The following is a 19704-nucleotide window of genomic DNA, read 5'->3' as shown; positions in this document are numbered from 1 at the left end:
AGAGCTGCCAGTAAGCAGGTGTGTGTATACTGCTGCCTTATGTATGCTTTTGTGTCCCTGCAGGACGTGGAGGAGATTAGTAATCAGTGGGTCCCCCCTCCTTGAGGACAGGAGCAGAGTCGCCTGCTGTCTCCTCCATCTGCAGCCTCCCCTGCATCAGCAGCTGACAACCTGCCCCCAGCCCTCCCTGCACACAGGATAAGAGTGAGGTGCTCTGTCTCATCCCTGCAGCCTGCCCCCAGCCCTCCCTGCACACAGGATAACAGTGAGGGGCTCTGTCTCATCCCTGCAGCCTGCCCCCAGCCCTCCCTGCACACAGGATAAGAGTGAGGTGCTCTGTCTCATCCCTGCAGCCTGCCCCCAGCCCTCCCTGCACACAGGATAACAGTGAGGGGCTCTGTCTCATCCCTGCAGCCTGCCCCCAGCCCTCCCTGCACACAGGATAAGAGTGAGGGGCTCTGTCTCATCCCTGCAGCCTGCCCCCAGCCCTCCCTGCACACAGGATAACAGTGAGGGGCTGTCTCATCCCTGCAGCCTGCCCCCAGCCCTCCCTGCACACAGGATAAGAGTGAGGTGCTCTGTATAATCCCTGCAGCCTGCCCCCAGCCCTCCCTGCACACAGGATAAGAGTGAGGGGCTCTGTCTCATCCCTGCAGCCTGCCCCCAGCCCTCCCTGCACACAGGATAACAGTGAGGGGCTGTCTCATCCCTGCAGCCTGCCCCCAGCCCTCCCTGCACACAGGATAAGAGTGAGGTGGTCAGTCTCATCCCTGCAGCCTGCCCCCAGCCCTCCCTGCACACAGGATAAGAGTGAGGGGCTCTGTATAATCCCTGCAGCCTGCCCCCAGCCCTCCCTGCACACAGGATAAGAGTGAGGTGGTCAGTCTCATCCCTGCAGCCTGCCCCCAGCCCTCCCTGCACACAGGATAAGAGTGAGGGGCTCTGTATAATCCCTGCAGCCTGCCCCCAGCCCTCTGCACACAGGATAAGAGTGAAGGGCTCTGTCTCATCCCTGCAGCCTGCCCCCAGCCCTCCCTGCACACAGGATAACAGTGAGGTGCTCTGTCTTATCCCTGCAGCCTGCCCCCAGCCCTCCCTGCACACAGGATAAGAGTGAGGGGCTCTGTCTCATCCCTGCAGCCTGCCCCCAGCCCTCCCTGCACACAGGATAAGAGTGAGGGGCTCTGTATAATCCCTGCAGCCTGCCCCCAGCCCTCCCTGCACACAGGATAAGAGTGAGGTGCTCTGTATAATCCCTGCAGCCTGCCCCCAGCCCTCCCTGCACACAGGATAAGAGTGAAGGGCTCTGTATAATCCCTGCAGCCTGCCCCCAGCCCTCCCTGCACACAGGATAAGAGTGAAGGGCTCTGTATAATCCCTGCAGCCTGCCCCCAGCCCTCCCTGCACACAGGATAAGAGTGAGGGGCTCTGTCTCATCCCTGCAGCCTGCCCCCAGCCCTCCCTGCACACAGGATAAGAGTGAGGGGCTCTGTATAATCCCTGCAGCCTGCCCCCAGCCCTCCCTGCACACAGGATAAGAGTGAGGGGCTCTGTCTCATCCCTGCAGCCTGCCCCCAGCCCTCCCTGCACACAGGATAAGAGTGAGGGGCTCTGTCTCATCCCTGCAGCCTGCCCCCAGCCCTCCCTGCACACAGGATAAGAGTGAGGGGCTCTGTCTCATCCCTGCAGCCTGCCCCCAGCCCTCCCTGCACACAGGATAAGAGTGAGGGGCTCTGTCTCATCCCTGCAGCCTGCCCCCAGCCCTCCCTTCACACAGGATAACAGTGAGGTGCTCTGTCTCATCCCTGCAGCCTGCCTGTCTTCCACCCTGGCTTCAGGGTCTTGCTATGGATGCTGAGTATCTGGAGTGTGTGCCCTGTGTGCAGCCTGAGCTCCCCTCTGCAGAGGAGGAGGACAGCAGGGAGGGAGCTGATGAAATTGTGGGTGATGAAGAAGGAAGAGAACAGCAGGATGTGCCAGAGCCCGAGTCTACAGAGACCCCTGTATTGGGGGGCGATCAGAAAGGTAAGTGCATAGTGCCTGACCCCATGCAACTAATGTCACTGCTGTTAGTCTCCTAAGTGCAACCTGTAAGCAGTCACAGGATAGCCATGCATCAGTATTTGCTTCCAGCTCTAAATCATAATCCATCTATAAACCTCATGTTACACATTGCGTTTATAAAGCTTGTAGAATTCTAGTACTGATTAATATGAGCAACAAATCCTAGGATGATGCAGATGGGGATGCAGACTACCTGTAGATGCCAGCAGAACTTAGTCTGCCAGATTCAGCACAGTGATGTGATGCAGAGTTTAACCATAACATGAAGGCTATGCCAGTATGGGAAGAAGGCAGGATATTGGTTAGATGCCATGCAGATGTGGCATATTGTGCCAGAGCAATGGTCCTTATGTATTTTCCCCAATAAATGATGAAGGGGCTGCCAATAAGGATACCAATTAAATCCTTAGTTTTCCCAGAATTTGATAGATATGTCCATGAATAATCAGCTTACATATAAAATCATCTGGAAATACATCCTTGAATCTTGTAATACATAGATCAGCAGTTTGTGTTTTTTCTTGGTCCCTTAGTCCACTGTCATCCCAAAATAAATCAGTTATCATCCAGCTTTCCACAGATCCTGCATAAAGAACAATGTAGATTCATTCAGGATCTATGAAACACTGAGTGATAATGCAGAGAGTCTTGTATTTAGTGGTTGTCAATGAGCATCTGTAATGTGGGCAGAATATGTGGACCATTGATATAGTTTATATAAGAAAGCAAACCAGAGACTTTGCATTATTATTTTTTGTGTGATGGTGTCCTTTAAAGTTTAATAAAAACAAGCAAAACGTGAGCAAAACTTTTTACCTTCCTTCCATTAAAAAAAAAAGGTACAAGCCAGAATCTAGACATATTTAGGTGCTTTCTACGATGCATCTCATAGTATCTGGCAGAAGTATACATCAGGGAGATTTCCCATGGCGTCTGACCAAGGGATACAAAGCAGTAGAAATATTGTACATTATTGTTACATTTTTAATGATACAATCAATGTTTATGTTGTGATCTTATCTACAAGTGTGTGATAGCCAGTGATATAGTGACTAGCTATACATTCTAATAGGCCAACAAGATGTTATTATTATTATTATTATTATTATTATTATTATTACTACAGGATGTCCATGTACGCATTTTAGAATTTTATTAGTTAAACATTGGAATCACCTGTAATTTTATGCACCCTAAGTGGGATTGTCCAGTCATTTGTATAATGAAACAGTATGCAACTTCCCAATAGACTGTTTTCAGTACTGTATGATCTCTGTGAGTTGTTAGTGAATTGAAACATAAAATATTTACAGTAGAAAATAACAACATGGTCCATCTGGTCTATTCCTTTTTGTAGTTTTATTATAGAATAGATGTAGTGTATGTTTATACCTGACATATATAAATCTGTCAGCTGCAATGCAAAGAAAGTGGCCATGTTTTTGTAGCACTGGATAACCCCTTTAAGGCAAGGAGATATATGTAACCTTTCATACACCTCTCTGTTCTTCCAGACCATAGAAAAATGTGCAAAGTAAAGAAGAATGTTACCTGTTGGAACATAAATTGCATCAGACAGATTTACTTGTACTTAAAAAAAAAAAAAAAACTTTGTAATATATCAGAAATTTTAATGGAAGATGGAGATGCTTAGACCCCAGCCAGTTTTATAAAATGCATGAACAGCAACACTCAGTGAGAAGAGTGCCCATTTGTTACTGCTCTGCAGTGTTCATCGTTGCTCAGAGAGCAGTTTCACTGAAAGTCCATAAAGAGATCAATGTTTAATTTTCCAACCATTTCTGTGAATGTTTTACACTGAGTGGTGTGGATGCCGAATTTTCAAACAAATTATCAGGGTGACCCAATGGTGGTTTCTGGCTGCCTCATTGGCCTTTATTAGATAGATTTAAAGCATCAAGGGGAGTAAAAGCAGACATAACCTTTCAATAGTTGTTGGCTCAACAGCTATTCCTTCTAATCCATTCAAACACATACATTCTCAATGGAGAGAGAAGGCGACTGCCAGACTGCCAGACACCTTTAACTGATATCTGTGACAGTGGAGAGATCCACATCAGATTATTGGCCAATCCCAACAAAAAGTTTGTGTTTTGGCCAACATTTACCTAATGTTTTCCTTAAAACCATAAGAGAGAAGGAAGGGATGCAGACCTGAGGCAAGCCCCTGGAACATTACAGAATGTACTGTTATAATCACTGTATTTATAATAAAACTCACAATTTTGTCTGGTGTGAAGTTATTATTTGCTAAAGATAACCTAATCAAAAGATGTAGATCTGTCTGTGTTAAAGAACATCTATACTTTTTTACAAAACAAACTTCTAAAGTCATAGTGACCTGACGGGAGATTTAATTGTGGGGTCTGGATGCTGAGAAACAAAAGGAGTACACCGCTCAGCTGAGCCCTCCTTTCTTCTGTCATTTATTCTCAGCAACCAGACCCCACAGTACAATCTTCTGCCGTGTCACAATAATATGTTAGAAGTTTTTTTAAAGGGAAGGTAACCTTTAATTATTATATACAAGTGTTACATATGTACAGTATGTTAGGTCTCTGCACCTCCCTTGTGCCACAGATTCTAGCATGGCCCATCTAAGCCTCTGCTATGGGACATGCAAGGAGTGGTGGTTTCTTCTTTGAAAATGGTCTTGCCAAAGTAAATTTTCAGTAAATTTCTAGAGCAAATGCTCAGAGTTCAGGTCCCCGCACTGAAAAATAAATGACACATACTAGCAATATGTCTACTAAATGAGGGCAGCATAAACTAGTGACAGAAATGCTGAACTTACTTACATAATTTTGTTCAGCTGTTCTCCTAATATGCAGGAGAATAGGATTCTTGCCACACCCCTACCCCCGCCCTCCAGCTGATGATGGACAGTTGCTTGAGTGCCTATACACAGCATGGATAGATAACTACCAATCAGCAGTGGATGGGTGGAGTTTTCTGCTTCTCATGAATATCCAGGACTACTGGACTTATGCACATAATGGAGAGGACTACTTACTGTCCATGTTATTTAGGAGGGTCTCTCTGGATTAGTTGCACAGAACAATGTCAGTGATCCATCATTCTGTTAAGCTTCTCTGCCCCTACTTTATACTACCCTGAGATAGGCCAGCATAAACCTGCTGACAGAGTCTCTTTAAGGAGCACACATATAACTAGATGACATGGCTTGATGATAGGATAAAATATGTGCCATGTGAAAAGGTAAATACTGAGATCCAGAATCAAACCATTCACTCCCATAATCCATATTCCTGATAATAAGGGACAGTCAGCTTGCCCAGGACCTTTGGTCATAATGTAAATTTCAGTGCGTATCTACTAAATGTTAAGTATTGAGGTTCCATGATAAGTTTAGTTTAGTATAAAAACAATGTTTTGTTGTTAGTATAATTCTTGCAGTTAATAACATAGTGTAATTGTAAGTTGTATTTTCTTATAGATGTCATATGTAACTTCGAACAATCTGTCCAACCCCACAAGGAATGGATACCCACTGTCTACTCTTGTTTTGGGAAAGAACACCTCTGGTTTGCAGGGTATGAAATTATTATACAGGAATCCATTGAAAACTACGGAGGAGTAATCTGGCCAGCAGTGAGTAACACTTCTGTGAATCATTTATGTGTAGTATGTGTATATGTGGATTCATACATTATTCTTATTAAAGTAATGATGCAGACTTACCAAAGAATGCAGGCTATGTTCACACAGTGTATAAACAGAAGCTGTTGTTTGACACAGTCGTTGTTTGCCCGGTTAAACAACGGCCACTGCTTGACATGATACTGCCTCTGATACTGCCATATTGGCTGCATGAACATCATTTTTATTTTATTTGGATTGTGGGCACATTTGGGTGTGCCTCTAATCCAATAAAACATACAGTTTAATGCAATGTATGGCCGTCAGAACGGCCATACGTTGTGTGAACAGAGCGTTCACACTCCAGCGGCCAGAAATAATTGACATGTCATTTACAGTATTTCCACGGCTGTATTTGAACAACGGCCATTGTTCGTACGGTGTGAGAATGCAATGCAACCTGGGCTGAAAAGAACGGCCTCTGTTTTAATTGAAAACAGTGGCCATTCTTTGTAAAAATAGTACATTGTAAAGGAGAAGTCCGGTGATATTTAAAAATTTCCAGCAGTGGCCGGGAGGAACATAATAAACCAGTTTAACTTACCTCTCCCCATGCCCCCAAAGGGATGCCTTACGTTCTGGGACCGTGACTCTAGCGATGCCAGGACTCGACTAATGGATTGCCCGCTCAGCCAATCAAGGGTGGAACACCGCTGCAGTCACTGATTGACTAAAGAGGCAATCCATCAGTCAGGTGGGACATTTTCCCCCAAGATGACATCGGAACTCAGGGAAAAATTAGTTCTGGTTGGGATCCTGTAGCCTGTGATGTGACGTATCATAGGCACAGGCAGAGGTAAGTAACACTAGTAACACAATTTATTATGCTCCCTCTGCCTGTCAACATTCTGTTTTTTTTCTCTGTTGCCAGGGATGTGCACTGCAAAATGTAATGCATTCATAGTATTGTTTTGTTTCTGGTATCAGCAAGAAGTAAATAGATACTGATAAAGGAGCACTGTCACTTGAGATAGACTCTTCACTCTGTGGTTTGCTCCAGGACACAGTCTTCATTATAAGTCTACAGAGGCAATCTCTTGCAATGAGACAGAGATTGCAACTAGCAGGGAAGAGAAGCACTTAACCTAACACTTCTTCCTGCTCCTTTAATGATTAGTGGGGATGTAATCCCCCAAAGCCAGAATAATCAAAATGTAAAAAAAAATTTTTTTAAAGTGATGTGGACACCTCAATAAATCTACAGTTACTAGAGAGCACATTTCAATATCAGTTTTCACAGCAAGTTTAAGAGTCTGACATTTTAAAAACTTTACAATATAATCCAATGCAGTCAATTAGTTGCACGATGTTATAACAAAATTTATATTGTGAAGTTCAGACTTAAAGTGTCACTGTCGTTTTATTTATTTATTTATTTTTTTGCAGAAATCAATAGTACAGGCGATTTTAAGAAACTCTGTAATTGGGTTTATTAGGCAAATATGCCATTATCTGCATTCAAAAAGACTTTCCCCAGGTCCCCCCTCCCTCCTCTCTCTCATTCACTGCTCATTATCAGGAAATCTCGACTCTTTTACATCCTTCGAGTCCTGTCTGTTCTATGTAGAGGGGAGGGGGAGGAGGGAGATTAGTTGGCAGCAGAGAGCAGAGAACAAAGGATAACACAGCAGGGAGCTGTGTGAAAGCCAGTATTCAGAAGTCAGCGAGGTCAGTGCTGACGTCAAAGGAGATAGCCTGGTGATGTAGCTGTAAATTAACTCTTTGCTGTCCTGTTTTGGTGCCTCATCTCCCTCCACGCCTCCCGTCTCCATAGAAAATCATGAAGACAGGGGTAGGGATTCAAACTGCTTTTTCATGATAAAAATGCATTTTTCGGCTAATAAAACCAATTACAAAGTTTCTTAAAATCGCCTGTACTATTGATTTCTGTAATAAAAAATTTAAACGACAGTGACACTTTTACTTGGAAGAGCACAGTACATGAACCATGTAGAACCTGGGGGTGAGCTGTGGAACTTGTCATCACTGGAAGGGGAGGAAGGGGCTTCTTCATCCATTTGAGGGACTTGTCATTTCCATGAGCAGTAAGGCTCTTTTCCCTTATTTACCTGTACATTTCTTTCATAATGGATTGCTATAAAAAAAAACATACCAGCACTCCTGTGGGGCCGTCAGCCACATTCTTTTGCTTGTTTCAAAAGCCAGGACTTGCCAGCTCTGTAATGACACCCACAAATAGTAACTTAATGCTTGGAGTGTGGGAGTTGTATCTTACTGCTGGTAAGAAAGATCAGGAACATATATTCATTAGAAAGGTTTAAGTGATTTATTTCAGAAAACATAATGGAACATTTTCGTGATGTTTCCAGCTGTGTAAAATGCTTATGAGCGGTTTTGTTCCTGCACAACTGCATAGTAACAGGCAGATATAATACAAAGCTTATGATTCATTTTATTTGGGGGCTTTAAATGTCAGATTCCATCAACACTGCTGATCCAGCGGTGGTAGTCAAGATTATATAGAATTAGAGCCAAATCTGACATTTCAGCAATGAAGTCATGTTGATATGTTCAAAGAAAATGCAGTCAACAAGTAGGAAATCTGTGGGCATACCATACGTGTAACCTGCACAGCTGTAAAGGGGCTCAGTAGGCAAGGGGGCCCGCTGTTAGCTTAAAAGCAGCTGCAAATTCTAACTATATATATTGTTGCCCATATGCTGTTCATTGCTGTATGTCCATCACTGACATATATGAAACACATATGAAATAAATGTACATTCACACATACTGTGTGGGGAGATCAACAAACCACCCTGATACATAGCCCCTTAAGTCCCCCTCAGTTGCAAGTATTGGAACATAAATAGGAAAATACCAGGGTGGCCCCTTTTGCATAAAAGTCTAACTATGTGGCGAGTATTGTGACATGACAAGGGTATCAAGGCTTGGCATCCATCCACAGACAGCTGTTTCGGGGTATTTGCCCCTCGTCAGAGTGGAGCAGGATTCTGGCTACCAGGGGCAATGAAAAATACTATACGCCCTGCAGATTCCACAGTGGATTTGCTACTCATTCCTTAGTCCATAATCCCTTATATAAGACTTGAGGTTACAGAATGAAATTACAGTACATTGAAAGGTTGCTCTTGTACACATTAGTTTAGCTGTTGCACCTTGCACTACACCTGCAGCGCACCTAAGGGTCTGTAGCTACAAATGACTTAGGAATGTCCGCTTCTGAATGTCAGTATGCAGTTATAAAGTCCTGTCCACTAGTGATGGGTAGTTCATGAATGATCAGTTCAAAATGAACTAATCTTCAAAGTGACCTAAATTATTAAGGCTGCTCTGTAGTGACAGAGCCACAGCGATTCAAAGAGATTCCCCGCTGCCGTCATGATATTGACACACTTGCCTTCCTCGTCCCTAAGGTCCCCAAAATTGCGGACGTGTAAAAGCAGCCTTATGATCACTTTCCTGGTAGCAGCAAGGGGCCACAGAGAGTCCAGCACAGCAGCTAGGGGCCACAGAGAGTCCAGCACAGCAGCTAGGGGCCACAGAGAGTCCAGCACAGCAGCTAGGGGCCACAGAGAGTCCAGCACAGCAGCTAGGGGCCACAGAGAGTCCAGCACAGCAGCTCCTGCTTTATCACTATCACACTGCCATTTGCTTTTCGGTCCCCCATGCTAAAAAATGAAAGTACTAAAACACAGCACCACCCAGAAAATACAAATTAAGAAAATAAAAGCTATGAAACTACACTGCCTGTGTGTGTGTGTGTGTGTGTGTGTGTGAGAGAGAGAGAGAGAGAGAGAGAGAGAGAGAGAGAGAAAGTGTGTGTGTGTGTGTGTGTGTGTGTGTGTTTGTGTGTGTCTCTAAGTAGCTTGCAGCTTTACTGCTCCCTCACACATTCACCATGTGTCAGTACCGCTAACCACCACAGGCGTCACTGCTGAGCACAGTCATACTCATGTGTTTGAACTACATCCTCCTGTTTCTTTCACTTCTTCTGGCTCATATAGTCCATAGCACACTGAATGAACTAGATTCTCCTGGCTTTGGCTCAATAGCAAATCTAATCAGCACTGACTAACTAGCTCCTCATACATTTACCATGTCAGTACCTGTAACTACCATTCTCCTATCTCATATAGTCCATAGCTCACTGAGTGAACTAGATTCTCCTGATTTGTTCTGTAGTTCAGTACTAGTTCACAGGTCCTCAGGACACAGAGCTGTAATCTGCAGCCACGTTGGAGTCTGTATACTCCTGTTTATTCCACCAGGTATCCTGATCTTATTACAATCTTTTAACAATGTTTTTTTCTGGCATTTTGCACCCTATACAGGATCGTGAAAAAAAATGTCATAGCCAGAGCAGGGAATTATTCTGGAAAACTATCACTGACATGGCAAAACTAAAACTACCATGTGGGTATGAGGGGTATGAATGTGAGTACAGTGGGTATGAATGAGGGTATTAGAGGTATGAATGTGAGTATGTGGGTATGAATGTAGTTATAGTGGATTTTAGGGGTATGACATCTTGTACTACTCTATTGTAATAGAGAAGATCTGCTTCTAGTGAATTCTTATCAGGATCCCAGAGCCGAAGATATAATAAACCATATGAACTATATGAGCTGATCTTCTAAACTACTCTTTGTAATGAACAAGATCATAGTGAAATAATCCCCCAAATGAACTAGCTTTCCCGTCACTACTGCCTGCACCTGAATTAGGCCGCATTCTTTTATATAAACTGTAGAAGCACATCTGGACAAATCCATGTTCACCAATACCTCTGTATTTTTTTTTCTAGAATAGCCCTTTGATACTGGGCTATTGTACAAGCACAGCTTGTGTGCAGAGATAGAAGGGTATTATAGGGTGAGGTCAGGGTTAGGAGACTGTTGTCTGTAAATATCAGATTTTTAATTCTCTGTCTCCAAACATGGTACCCTTAGAGGGGTACATGGGCTAAGAACACTTCAAGCAATTACTGTAAATGGTTTTTAGAACAAGAATGTTCTACTGATAAATCACTGAGTTTCAATAAGCCAAATATACAGCTACTAAGTCGGAAAACAGCAAGTATTGATAATTTTCTACTTAATTTGCAATCTATTTAATGTTGTTTAGGATTAGTTCCCTGGATGAAGTAGTCTCACATGTCATTGCACCAAGCTTATTCCTTGGTAACTGATATTAACACCAACACCAAGTGGATAAAATAAAATGTATTACTAAGCAATTTTATAGGCAGTTTGAGTAGCATTTGTTTTCTTTAGGAGATGTTGAGGTCTGGTCCAGTAACTTTGCAGATACCTTTCCCTTTAATGCACAGCCACTTTTGCTAAAGATCACTATTTTTCCTGAACTGGATGTTGCCATCTACTGCTTTACAGATACAGTGGATTTTTAGTTCTGTCTCCGTTTTCTCCAAGCCTCCTAGCTGACACCTCCTATTCTTCCCCATTACCCTCTCTCTTCTGTAGAACTAGTGATATTGCCTGCACAAACAATGCCAGTGCTGCAGTGAACACATAGCTGTATTATAAACAGGTCAGATCACAAACAACTTGTAATTACCTATTTTCATAAGATATTCATATTATCAGAGCTGTATTTTTTCGCTTAGCAGACAGGTAGTAAAGGATAAGGTAATTCAAGTCCCTTTCTGCTCTGTCCCATACTGAACGAGTATACTGTAGAGAAGCTAGTGTTGAGCGGGCTTGCCAAACTGCCATAGACTTGGCCAGGGGTGGACTAGTATCCAGCCTGGCCTCATGTAACTGCCAGAGGAGAGCAAAGGGTCCACATGGGTCAAGCAACTGCTCTACAAGTCTCTCTATACTTGTAATATAATGGTTTTGCATGTTAAAGTGACTGTACCACCAGGCCCAGGCTGAAGCACTGGAGGCGGGCCGACCCACCCTTAGTAGGAGGAAACCCTAGCCCCTCTATGGTAGGGTTCCATTGATTCTAATGGAGTCACGTCATGGAGGGGCTGGAGTTTCTTCCCACTAGGGGTGGGTCAGCCCGCCTCCAGTGCTTCAGCCTTGGCCTGGAGGTACAGTCCCTTTAAAGAAGTTTAGTATTTATAAAAAGTAAGAATGAACTACAGGACCCATCACAACCTAGTAATGAATAATAGTGCACCGAGGCACTATCAGCCCCCCCCCCCCCCCCCCGCGCTGCCGGTTGAAGTTCCGCCCATTCCGTAGACTCAATTCTATGCTCAGGCAGGTTCCGCCGTCCGCCCAAAGATTTGTCATATCAGAATATATATGATATATATATGACATAAATATGTCCGATTATAGAATGAAGTCTATGGGGCGGACTGAGATTCAAGCGGAAGTTATCCGAGTGGTTTCGGTAGTGTGCCCATTCCCTGTCCAAGGATAGTCTGCAGGATTTCACAGCTTGACAGCGCAGGGGATGAACGTCTGGCTGCAACGTATGGATGGCCATCTTTTCTCTGCAGGCACAGCATACTCCTAACTTTGGCAGATACTACAGTTAAATACATTTTCTAATATAAAGTATTTGATAGCCTAGTCACAGGATAGGCTATCAATAGTTGATTGGGGGTGGGGGGGTGGGGTCAGCAGAAACCCACACATTATTGCATCGCAAGACATAAAATTTGGCTTATGAATTTTGAAAAGCCAATTTAGGGCAACTACTAAATTAGCTAGTAAGTACAGTAAGCTTACTGTAAGTAGATTTCTGGGTCATAGATCTATGGGAAAGATGCAGCACTGTTCATGCAGAACTAAAGTGGAGAAAACTTTCTCACAAGAAGTAGAGATTTAGTGCTGAAAGTCATATAATTTCACACTATGCTAGGCAAAAGATTATGGAATCAAATCATTAACATTGCTAAAGGGCAAACTACTATAAAAGAAGCTGTATGCACTGTTTTTGATTTGAGAACTAAACAGTAATTTACAATATTTGTATTTGCATTCAGTACATGCATCTAGTATAGGCGCATTATATGGCGCATTACATACTTTGACCTTTTTGAAACTTCACCTAATTACTAAGTTTCTGCTTCCTTTATAGCAAGGCTAATTAACTCTCGTCCTAATAACGGATTCTTATTCCAGCATAATTGCCTCCTCTTTTAATTGCAGAACAGACAGGGGAAAAAATCCTGAAAATAGGTTTGGGAGATTCATTGTTCATTTTCTTTGTGGTTGAACATCTGATTAACTATTTTAAATATCATGTGTAAAACTGTTTTTTGAGTGCAGACTAGTTATGTCAAGTGTATTACATGGCCCGATGTTCGGGGGAAGCGAGCGATGACCTGTTAACTCAGTACTCACTTCTTGTGCTATTACACGCACTATTTTTCAAGACCACGATCAGTCGACATTGTGCATGTTAGTGAATTATTCAGTACACTGCATGATTATCGGCCTTAACGGTTGGTGATCAGCCAAGTAAAGCCAATAATATACAAATATGTACATAGAGCTCCCAGCAGTTCATGATACTCTATACATGAGCAGTGAAGCTCTGTAATGGCCTAAGGGTACATGCACACTACGGAATGGCAAGGGAAAACCCATTGTGGATTCCACAGCTTGCACCTGCATGTCAGGTTTTTTTGGCGGAATCCGCCCATGCATAGAATGGAGTCTATGGCATGGGCAGAGATGCGCACGGCCACCAGAGTCAGCGAGCAGGTGCGAGCTGCGGAATCCGTGACGGCTTTTCCGTTGCCATTCTGTAGTGTGCCACTACATGTACCCTTATACTGCAACTAGTTCTTCCCTTTCCCTCTCCACGGCAGACACTATCACTGTCCGTTTTACTGCAGAAGAGAAAGACATCCTGGCAAACTACTGTGTCCCAGTTGTCAGGACAGTACTGTGAATCCATAACTATCCTGATCCAGCACACTTGGGAATCATAAAGTGTCCAGTGCTTTATAAACATGAAGGTTACTAGCACCCATACAGAAAACAGCTAAACACCCTACCCTTGCACTTTTTTTCCTTTCCATTTAAATTGTTTTTCATTCTTAACATTGATATTTATAATGTGGATTGACATGATTTAAATTTAGTATTCCGAAATATATTTTTCCATTATGTGGGTGAATTAGACGTCTTAAAGTATTTATATTTATATGCAAGAAATAAAGTGCTTTTTGGTTAATTTGATTCCTCTTCACCCTATTCTTGAAATTTAAAAAAAAAATCAACTTCTATTGCAATTTTTTTTTTGCAAAAAATGTTAAACAAGAACAATTGAAATATAGCAACACAACTGATAAACAATAAGTGGTTTCTTCGAATGTAACATAAAATGCCACTTGTAATGACTACTGCATCCCCTTCATGAAACTGTTAGGTGTTAGGTCAAGGAGACATGTTACCTGTCCATCTGTCCATTTGTGTTTTCATAACATAGAAAAAGGCTTTCTTACAGTCTTTAGAAGATCTGAAGTGTAACATCTCCTTCCGGACCATCCCTTACCCTGCTTGGATCAAGCAGGGTCAGGTATGGGAGGGGTAGTTAGGAGGTATTTCAGCTTGCAGACATTCAGGAGCTTGGGAAAGTCTCTGACACTTTTCTCTAGAGAATAAAAGCATGTTTTTACTTTCTGGAAGCATATATGAACCATGTGTTTCCTTGACCTGACAGCTAACTTATAGTGTCAGCAGTTTGGAAGGTGAATTGCATCTGATAGTTAGTAAAGTATGCCCCAGATTCTTCTGAAACAAAGCCTTTGTTGTATAACCGCTTCACAGAACAGAATCCCAAAACTGCTGTTGCTTATTTCCATGGTTTTGAGCTTATTGCAGCTGACTTTTCTTGTGCTTTGGGGTGAGATGTATACATACTTTACTGTACAGAACAGAAACCTCAGTGCCTGTGGCCCCCAAATTTTGCTGCAGCTTTTTTTTAGGCACTTGAAAATGTTTGACATCCTGTCAACTGAAAGTAGTTGGTGATAGTGTAGCTTAAAGAAAAAAAAATAATAAAAAAAATATATATATATATTTTTTTTCCTTGTTTGTGCAAAGCAATAATCTCTTAACTTGACCACTCCTAACTTAGCCATATGTCTAACATGCTAAATGTCAAAATCAACAAAGCCCTAGCCAGCGTAGGTATCTGATGCATTTTATCATGAGCGCACTTGGTGTAACAAATGATGTTCTTAATGCATTAGACTTGAATTTGGAGAAACAACTTGTTGTGTTGTGTAAAGCCTGATTGTACAGGACCACCTTACAGTCTATGGGCCAATGCCCACAAGCAGTGGCGTAGCTACCAGGGTCGCGGCGGTCGCCGCTGCGACCCAGCCCGCCATGAGGGGGGCCCGCGAGGCCCCCCCTCGCCACTGCACTCTCTTGTGACCGCAAGCATAGTTTTGCTTGCGGTCACAAGAGTTCTGCTTCTGTCCCCGGCTGATGCGCGGCTTCCGGGGGTGTCTTGCCCTATTCCCGGCAGCGCGCGCATCAGTGAACTCCCTGTGCTGCCTGGGGCCCTGACTTCCGGCACAGGAAGCACATGTCAGAGACGCTCCTGTGCTGGAAGTCCCAGCCCTGGCGCACGGGGAGGTCTCTGATGCGCGCACCGCCGGGGATACAACGGGACACCCCCCGGCAGCCGCGCATCAGCCGGGGACAAACCAGAAGGCGGGAAGTTTGATGGGGGAGCGGCTGGCAGGCGAGTTGTTTTGTTTTGTTATTTGCTATGCACTGGGGGGAGGAGAGAGGAAGAGGGGGCAATCTAAAGAAAGTGGGGAAAGGGGGGCCATCTATAAGGGGGGGGAGAGGGGGCCAATCTATAAGAAGGGGGGAAGAGGGGAGCCATCTATAATGGGGGGAGAGGGAAGCCATCTATAAGGGAGGGGGGAGACGGAAGCCATCTATAAGGGAGGGGGGAGAGGGGGCCATCTATAAGCAGGGGGGATAGGAGGGGCATCTGTAAGCAGGGGGGAAAGGGAGCCATCTATAAGGAAGGGGGGAGAGGGGACCATCTATAAGCAGGGGGAGAGGGAGACATCTATAAGGGAAGGGGGAGAGGGGGCCATCTATAAGGGAGGGGGGAAGAGGGGACCATCTAAAATGGGGGGGGGGGGAAGGGGGCTATCTATAAGGGAGGGGGGAGAAGGGGGCCATCTATAAGGGAGGGGGGAGAGGGAAGCAATCTATAAGGGGGGGGAGAGGGGGCCATCTATAAGGGGGTATAAGTAAGGGCAGGCATTTATAAGGGAGGGCAGAGATGGGGCCATCTATAAAGGGGTATAAGTAAGGGGGGTCATCTATAAGGGGGTATAAGTAAGGGCAGGCATTTATAAGGGAGGGCGGAGATGGGGCCATCTATAAAGGGGTATAAGTAAGGGGGGTCATCTATAAGGGGGTATAAGTAAGGGCAGGCATCTATAAGGGAGGGGGAGAGGGGGCCATCTATAAGGGGGTATAAGTAAGGGCAGGCATTTATAAGGGAGGGGGGAGAGGGGCCATCTATAAAGGGGTATAAGTAAGGGGGGCCATGTATAAGGAAGGAGGGAGAGTGGGCCATCTATAAGGGGGTATAAGTAAGTGGGGAGAGGGCCTATAAGGAGGCTACATAGAGGGGGGCATATACTATAAGGAGGATCACATAGTGTAAGCCTACCCACTAAATGAGGGCATAAAGGGGCCAATACAGATGTGCAGTTAGTAGAGAGATAAGGATGGTGCCTAATGGAGTGAGGAGCCTAATATGTCTGTCTGGCAGATTCTGTGGATTCGTGGCTTGGAGAAGTTCTCATAATGGCCCAGGACAAATGGAGAAGAAAATCAAAACGACTCTGATCAGAGCAGATGTCCCCTGAGTCACCTGATATAACTGCACTATAATGTATATGGTGTACAGGGCTGTGTAGGGCTGGGTCAACCTCTATATGACTGGATATGGTGATAGTGATCTGTGTACAGTGGATTATTCAGTAGCAGTTGTGGGGTTAGTCAGTATGTGGTGGTATTAGTCAGTAGCAGCGATGGTGTTAGTCAGTATGTGGTGGTAATATTTGTTACTTTTATCTGGTACTGTGTTTTATTGGTCTCAGTATGGATTTGGTCAGTAACAATATGGTGGTGATGGTAGTGGGTGTGGTGTAGTGGTAATATTTCCTTCCTATAACATCTAGCGTCCCAGGATTGAGCCCTGCCGCCGAACATCCAAATTTGTTATATTCATCATTTGGGCTGACAGGAGATACTCCTGACACACTAGTACACAACCTAGCCTGCACGTCATGCATCACTGACTTGCTAACATTATATCCTGTGCCCTACGACAACTCACCTGTAACGCTATATCTGTGACCTCGCGGCAACTCACCTGTATGTCATGATTATCTACCACATGGCATCCACCTCGGTATAAGACTAATTCTGTAATAACTGCATACAACCTTACCGATCCATTGACACAAGGTGGTTCTGGACCTGACTGTGCTGCATATACACAGCATCCTTTACCAGCTGGCATCAAAATCTGTTGACAGAATCATCTTCTATTCCTTGTTACTAACAGGACTTCTACATGGAGGTTGTCCCCCTGATGACCAGACTATAGACATCTCCACACTATTTCCCTGATGAACCTTTGCACACCACTTAGGGGAAACGCGTCGGAAGTGGAGCAAATTGATATCGATGAAGCATTTCCAACATCCCAGATAGCTAAAACAGTATACATCACCCCATGAGATACCAGTGCCATATACTCACCCGAGACACACACGTGGGTACAATAGGGCTACCTTTCTCTATAGCACCCTAGTTCATCAGCACCTGTCCATACCTTCACTGTACAGATTTTGGACTATTTGCACTATTTCTTCTTGCACTTTTTTATCTAATAAAGTTGCTTTGGCTCATCACAATAGTCCTTTCTTTCGTACTCCTTTTTGTTTGTAGCACAGACTTGTGGGAGCCACACATACAATTACTCAGCTAGGTACTTTTTCCTTTTTCATTTACACTTCCTATATACTGGTAATATTGGTCTCAGTGTACAGAATTTGGTCAATAACAGTATGGCGGTAATATGTATGGTGATAAAATGTTCTCTTTCTATAGGCTGGTGTTATTGGTAATATCTGTCTCGGAGGTGAAAGGAGGGGGGGGGGGGGGGCAAGTTGACCTCTCACACCAGGGCCCAGGAGACATTAGCTACGCCCCTGCCCACAAGTGTAAATACCATGATCTATGCATTGGCCAACCTCCATTAATCCCCTTCATAACTTCACGGTCGGTGATAGCAGGTGGTACATCTGTGGGCTACACACAAACGGAATCCATCTATCAGACCAGGGAAAGGCAAATGGAGGACTTTTAAATGCAGCTGTCATGTTTGCTTTTAACGATCTTAACTAGTGGGAGTGGCCACACTCGCTAATAGCTGCGTCAGATAGCAGTTGAGAATTCAGAGCAGGGTTGCAGTGCAGCCCCCCCCCCCTCGTTAACATGCTTTTCTTCAATGCGTTTTCTTTGCAGTTCTCAATTGCAACTCACCTTGAGTATTTGATTCTTATTCTATTCAAAAAGCTAAATATTTGTAAATTTTGCAGATTTTTCAGAATAGTTAAATATTTATGGTGATGTAATGGTTGAACTGTTTTTTATTAAAAATAAGATAAAGGTAACATTTAAAATTGCTTCACTCGTTTCAGGCAAAAGCATTGTGTTACTTCCTGGAAGAAAACAAAGATGAATTTGATTTGAAAAACAAGAATATTCTGGAAATTGGCTCTGGAACTGGCTTGGTATCCATTGTGGCATGTATCTTAGGTCTGTGAGTGATTTAGTATACAGTGTTCATACACTAACCGCAAACTAGATCCCAACTAATTGCTTGTCAATGGAGAGTTGTTGCTTTAATGCGCACCCACCCTATGCGCCTACAGTTCAGTATGACACCGATTTCCTCTTTCAGGGGCTCACGTCCTTGCAACTGACCTGCCCGACATACTGGGAAATTTGAGATTTAATTTGTCACGAAACACAAAAGGGCGCAGCTTGCATATTCCTGAAGTGCGAGAGCTGACATGGGGACACGATCTTCAAAAAAACTTTGAAAATATTTGTGTGTTTGATTATGTTCTTGCCGCTGATGTTGTGTACCATCATACCTGTCTTGATGAACTTCTGAAAACAATGAAATATCTGTGCCAGCCTGGTACTCAGTTAATATGGGCAAACAAATTCAGATTTAATACCGATTTTGATTTTTTATCAGATTTCACCAGCTCTTTTCATACAGAAGTGCTGGCAGAGTACCCAGAGTTAGAGGTAAAAATCTTTAAAGCAACACATAAAGTAGATTAAATGCCGCTTTGACTAATTATATATATATATATATATATATATATAGAGAGAGAGAGAGAGAGAGCGCGCAAGAAAACCTGCAAAGACTGCAAACTAAATATATATATATATATTTTTTTTCATTCTTGACTTTTTGGGTCAACTAAACCAGTGTGTGTTCACCTTGCATTGGCATTTCACAAACTGTGCATGTTTTTAAGGCAACTTTCACGTGACAGTTTTTTGTATCAGTATTTGGAAGTGCATACTTTTCAATTGTAGCTTTTGTCTGTGTAGGTTTTACTCCTGGTTTTGGCTTAGAAATACTGATGTGAAAACACTAATAGCTGTGTAGTTGCTTCAGCGACATTAGAATTGAAAGGCTAAAATAGGTCTGTATTTACAGAAATAGGGTCTCGCACAAAATATCAAAACCTTTGTGTAACAGAATATATATTACTCGAATAATGACGCTTAAGCCCTCACACTGATTCTCTGTAACAGTTATTGCATATTGCTCTCTAGCTGTTGTGAATGTACAACTCCCAGCATGCTACTTCAAGGCACCAATGGATATGCTTCAAAGTTTTTCTTGTCACAAGTAGTAAAAGTTACCAAAAGTCTAGTATGCACTTTACTAGTGTTCAAGAAAAAGTTATACAAA

General features: G+C 43.5%; 1 protein-coding gene across 1 annotated transcript; it reads left to right on the top strand.

Moving 5' to 3' along the window:
• Positions 1-1747: 1747 nt before the first annotated feature.
• Positions 1748-19072, top strand: METTL21C (methyltransferase 21C, AARS1 lysine). The gene is made up of 4 exons (XM_069972359.1): positions 1748-2025; positions 5543-5697; positions 18407-18524; positions 18670-19072. Exons 1-4 carry the CDS (start codon positions 1848-1850, stop codon positions 19059-19061), a joined length of 843 nt encoding a protein of 280 aa, XP_069828460.1. The 5' UTR covers positions 1748-1847; the 3' UTR covers positions 19062-19072.
• The last annotated feature ends 632 nt before the right edge of the window (positions 19073-19704 follow it).

The sequence above is a fragment of the Dendropsophus ebraccatus genome, chromosome 5 (genome assembly GCF_027789765.1).
Source record: "Dendropsophus ebraccatus isolate aDenEbr1 chromosome 5, aDenEbr1.pat, whole genome shotgun sequence".
Lineage (NCBI taxonomy): Eukaryota > Metazoa > Chordata > Amphibia > Anura > Hylidae > Dendropsophus > Dendropsophus ebraccatus.
This window is presented reverse-complemented; position numbering and strand designations above follow the sequence as displayed.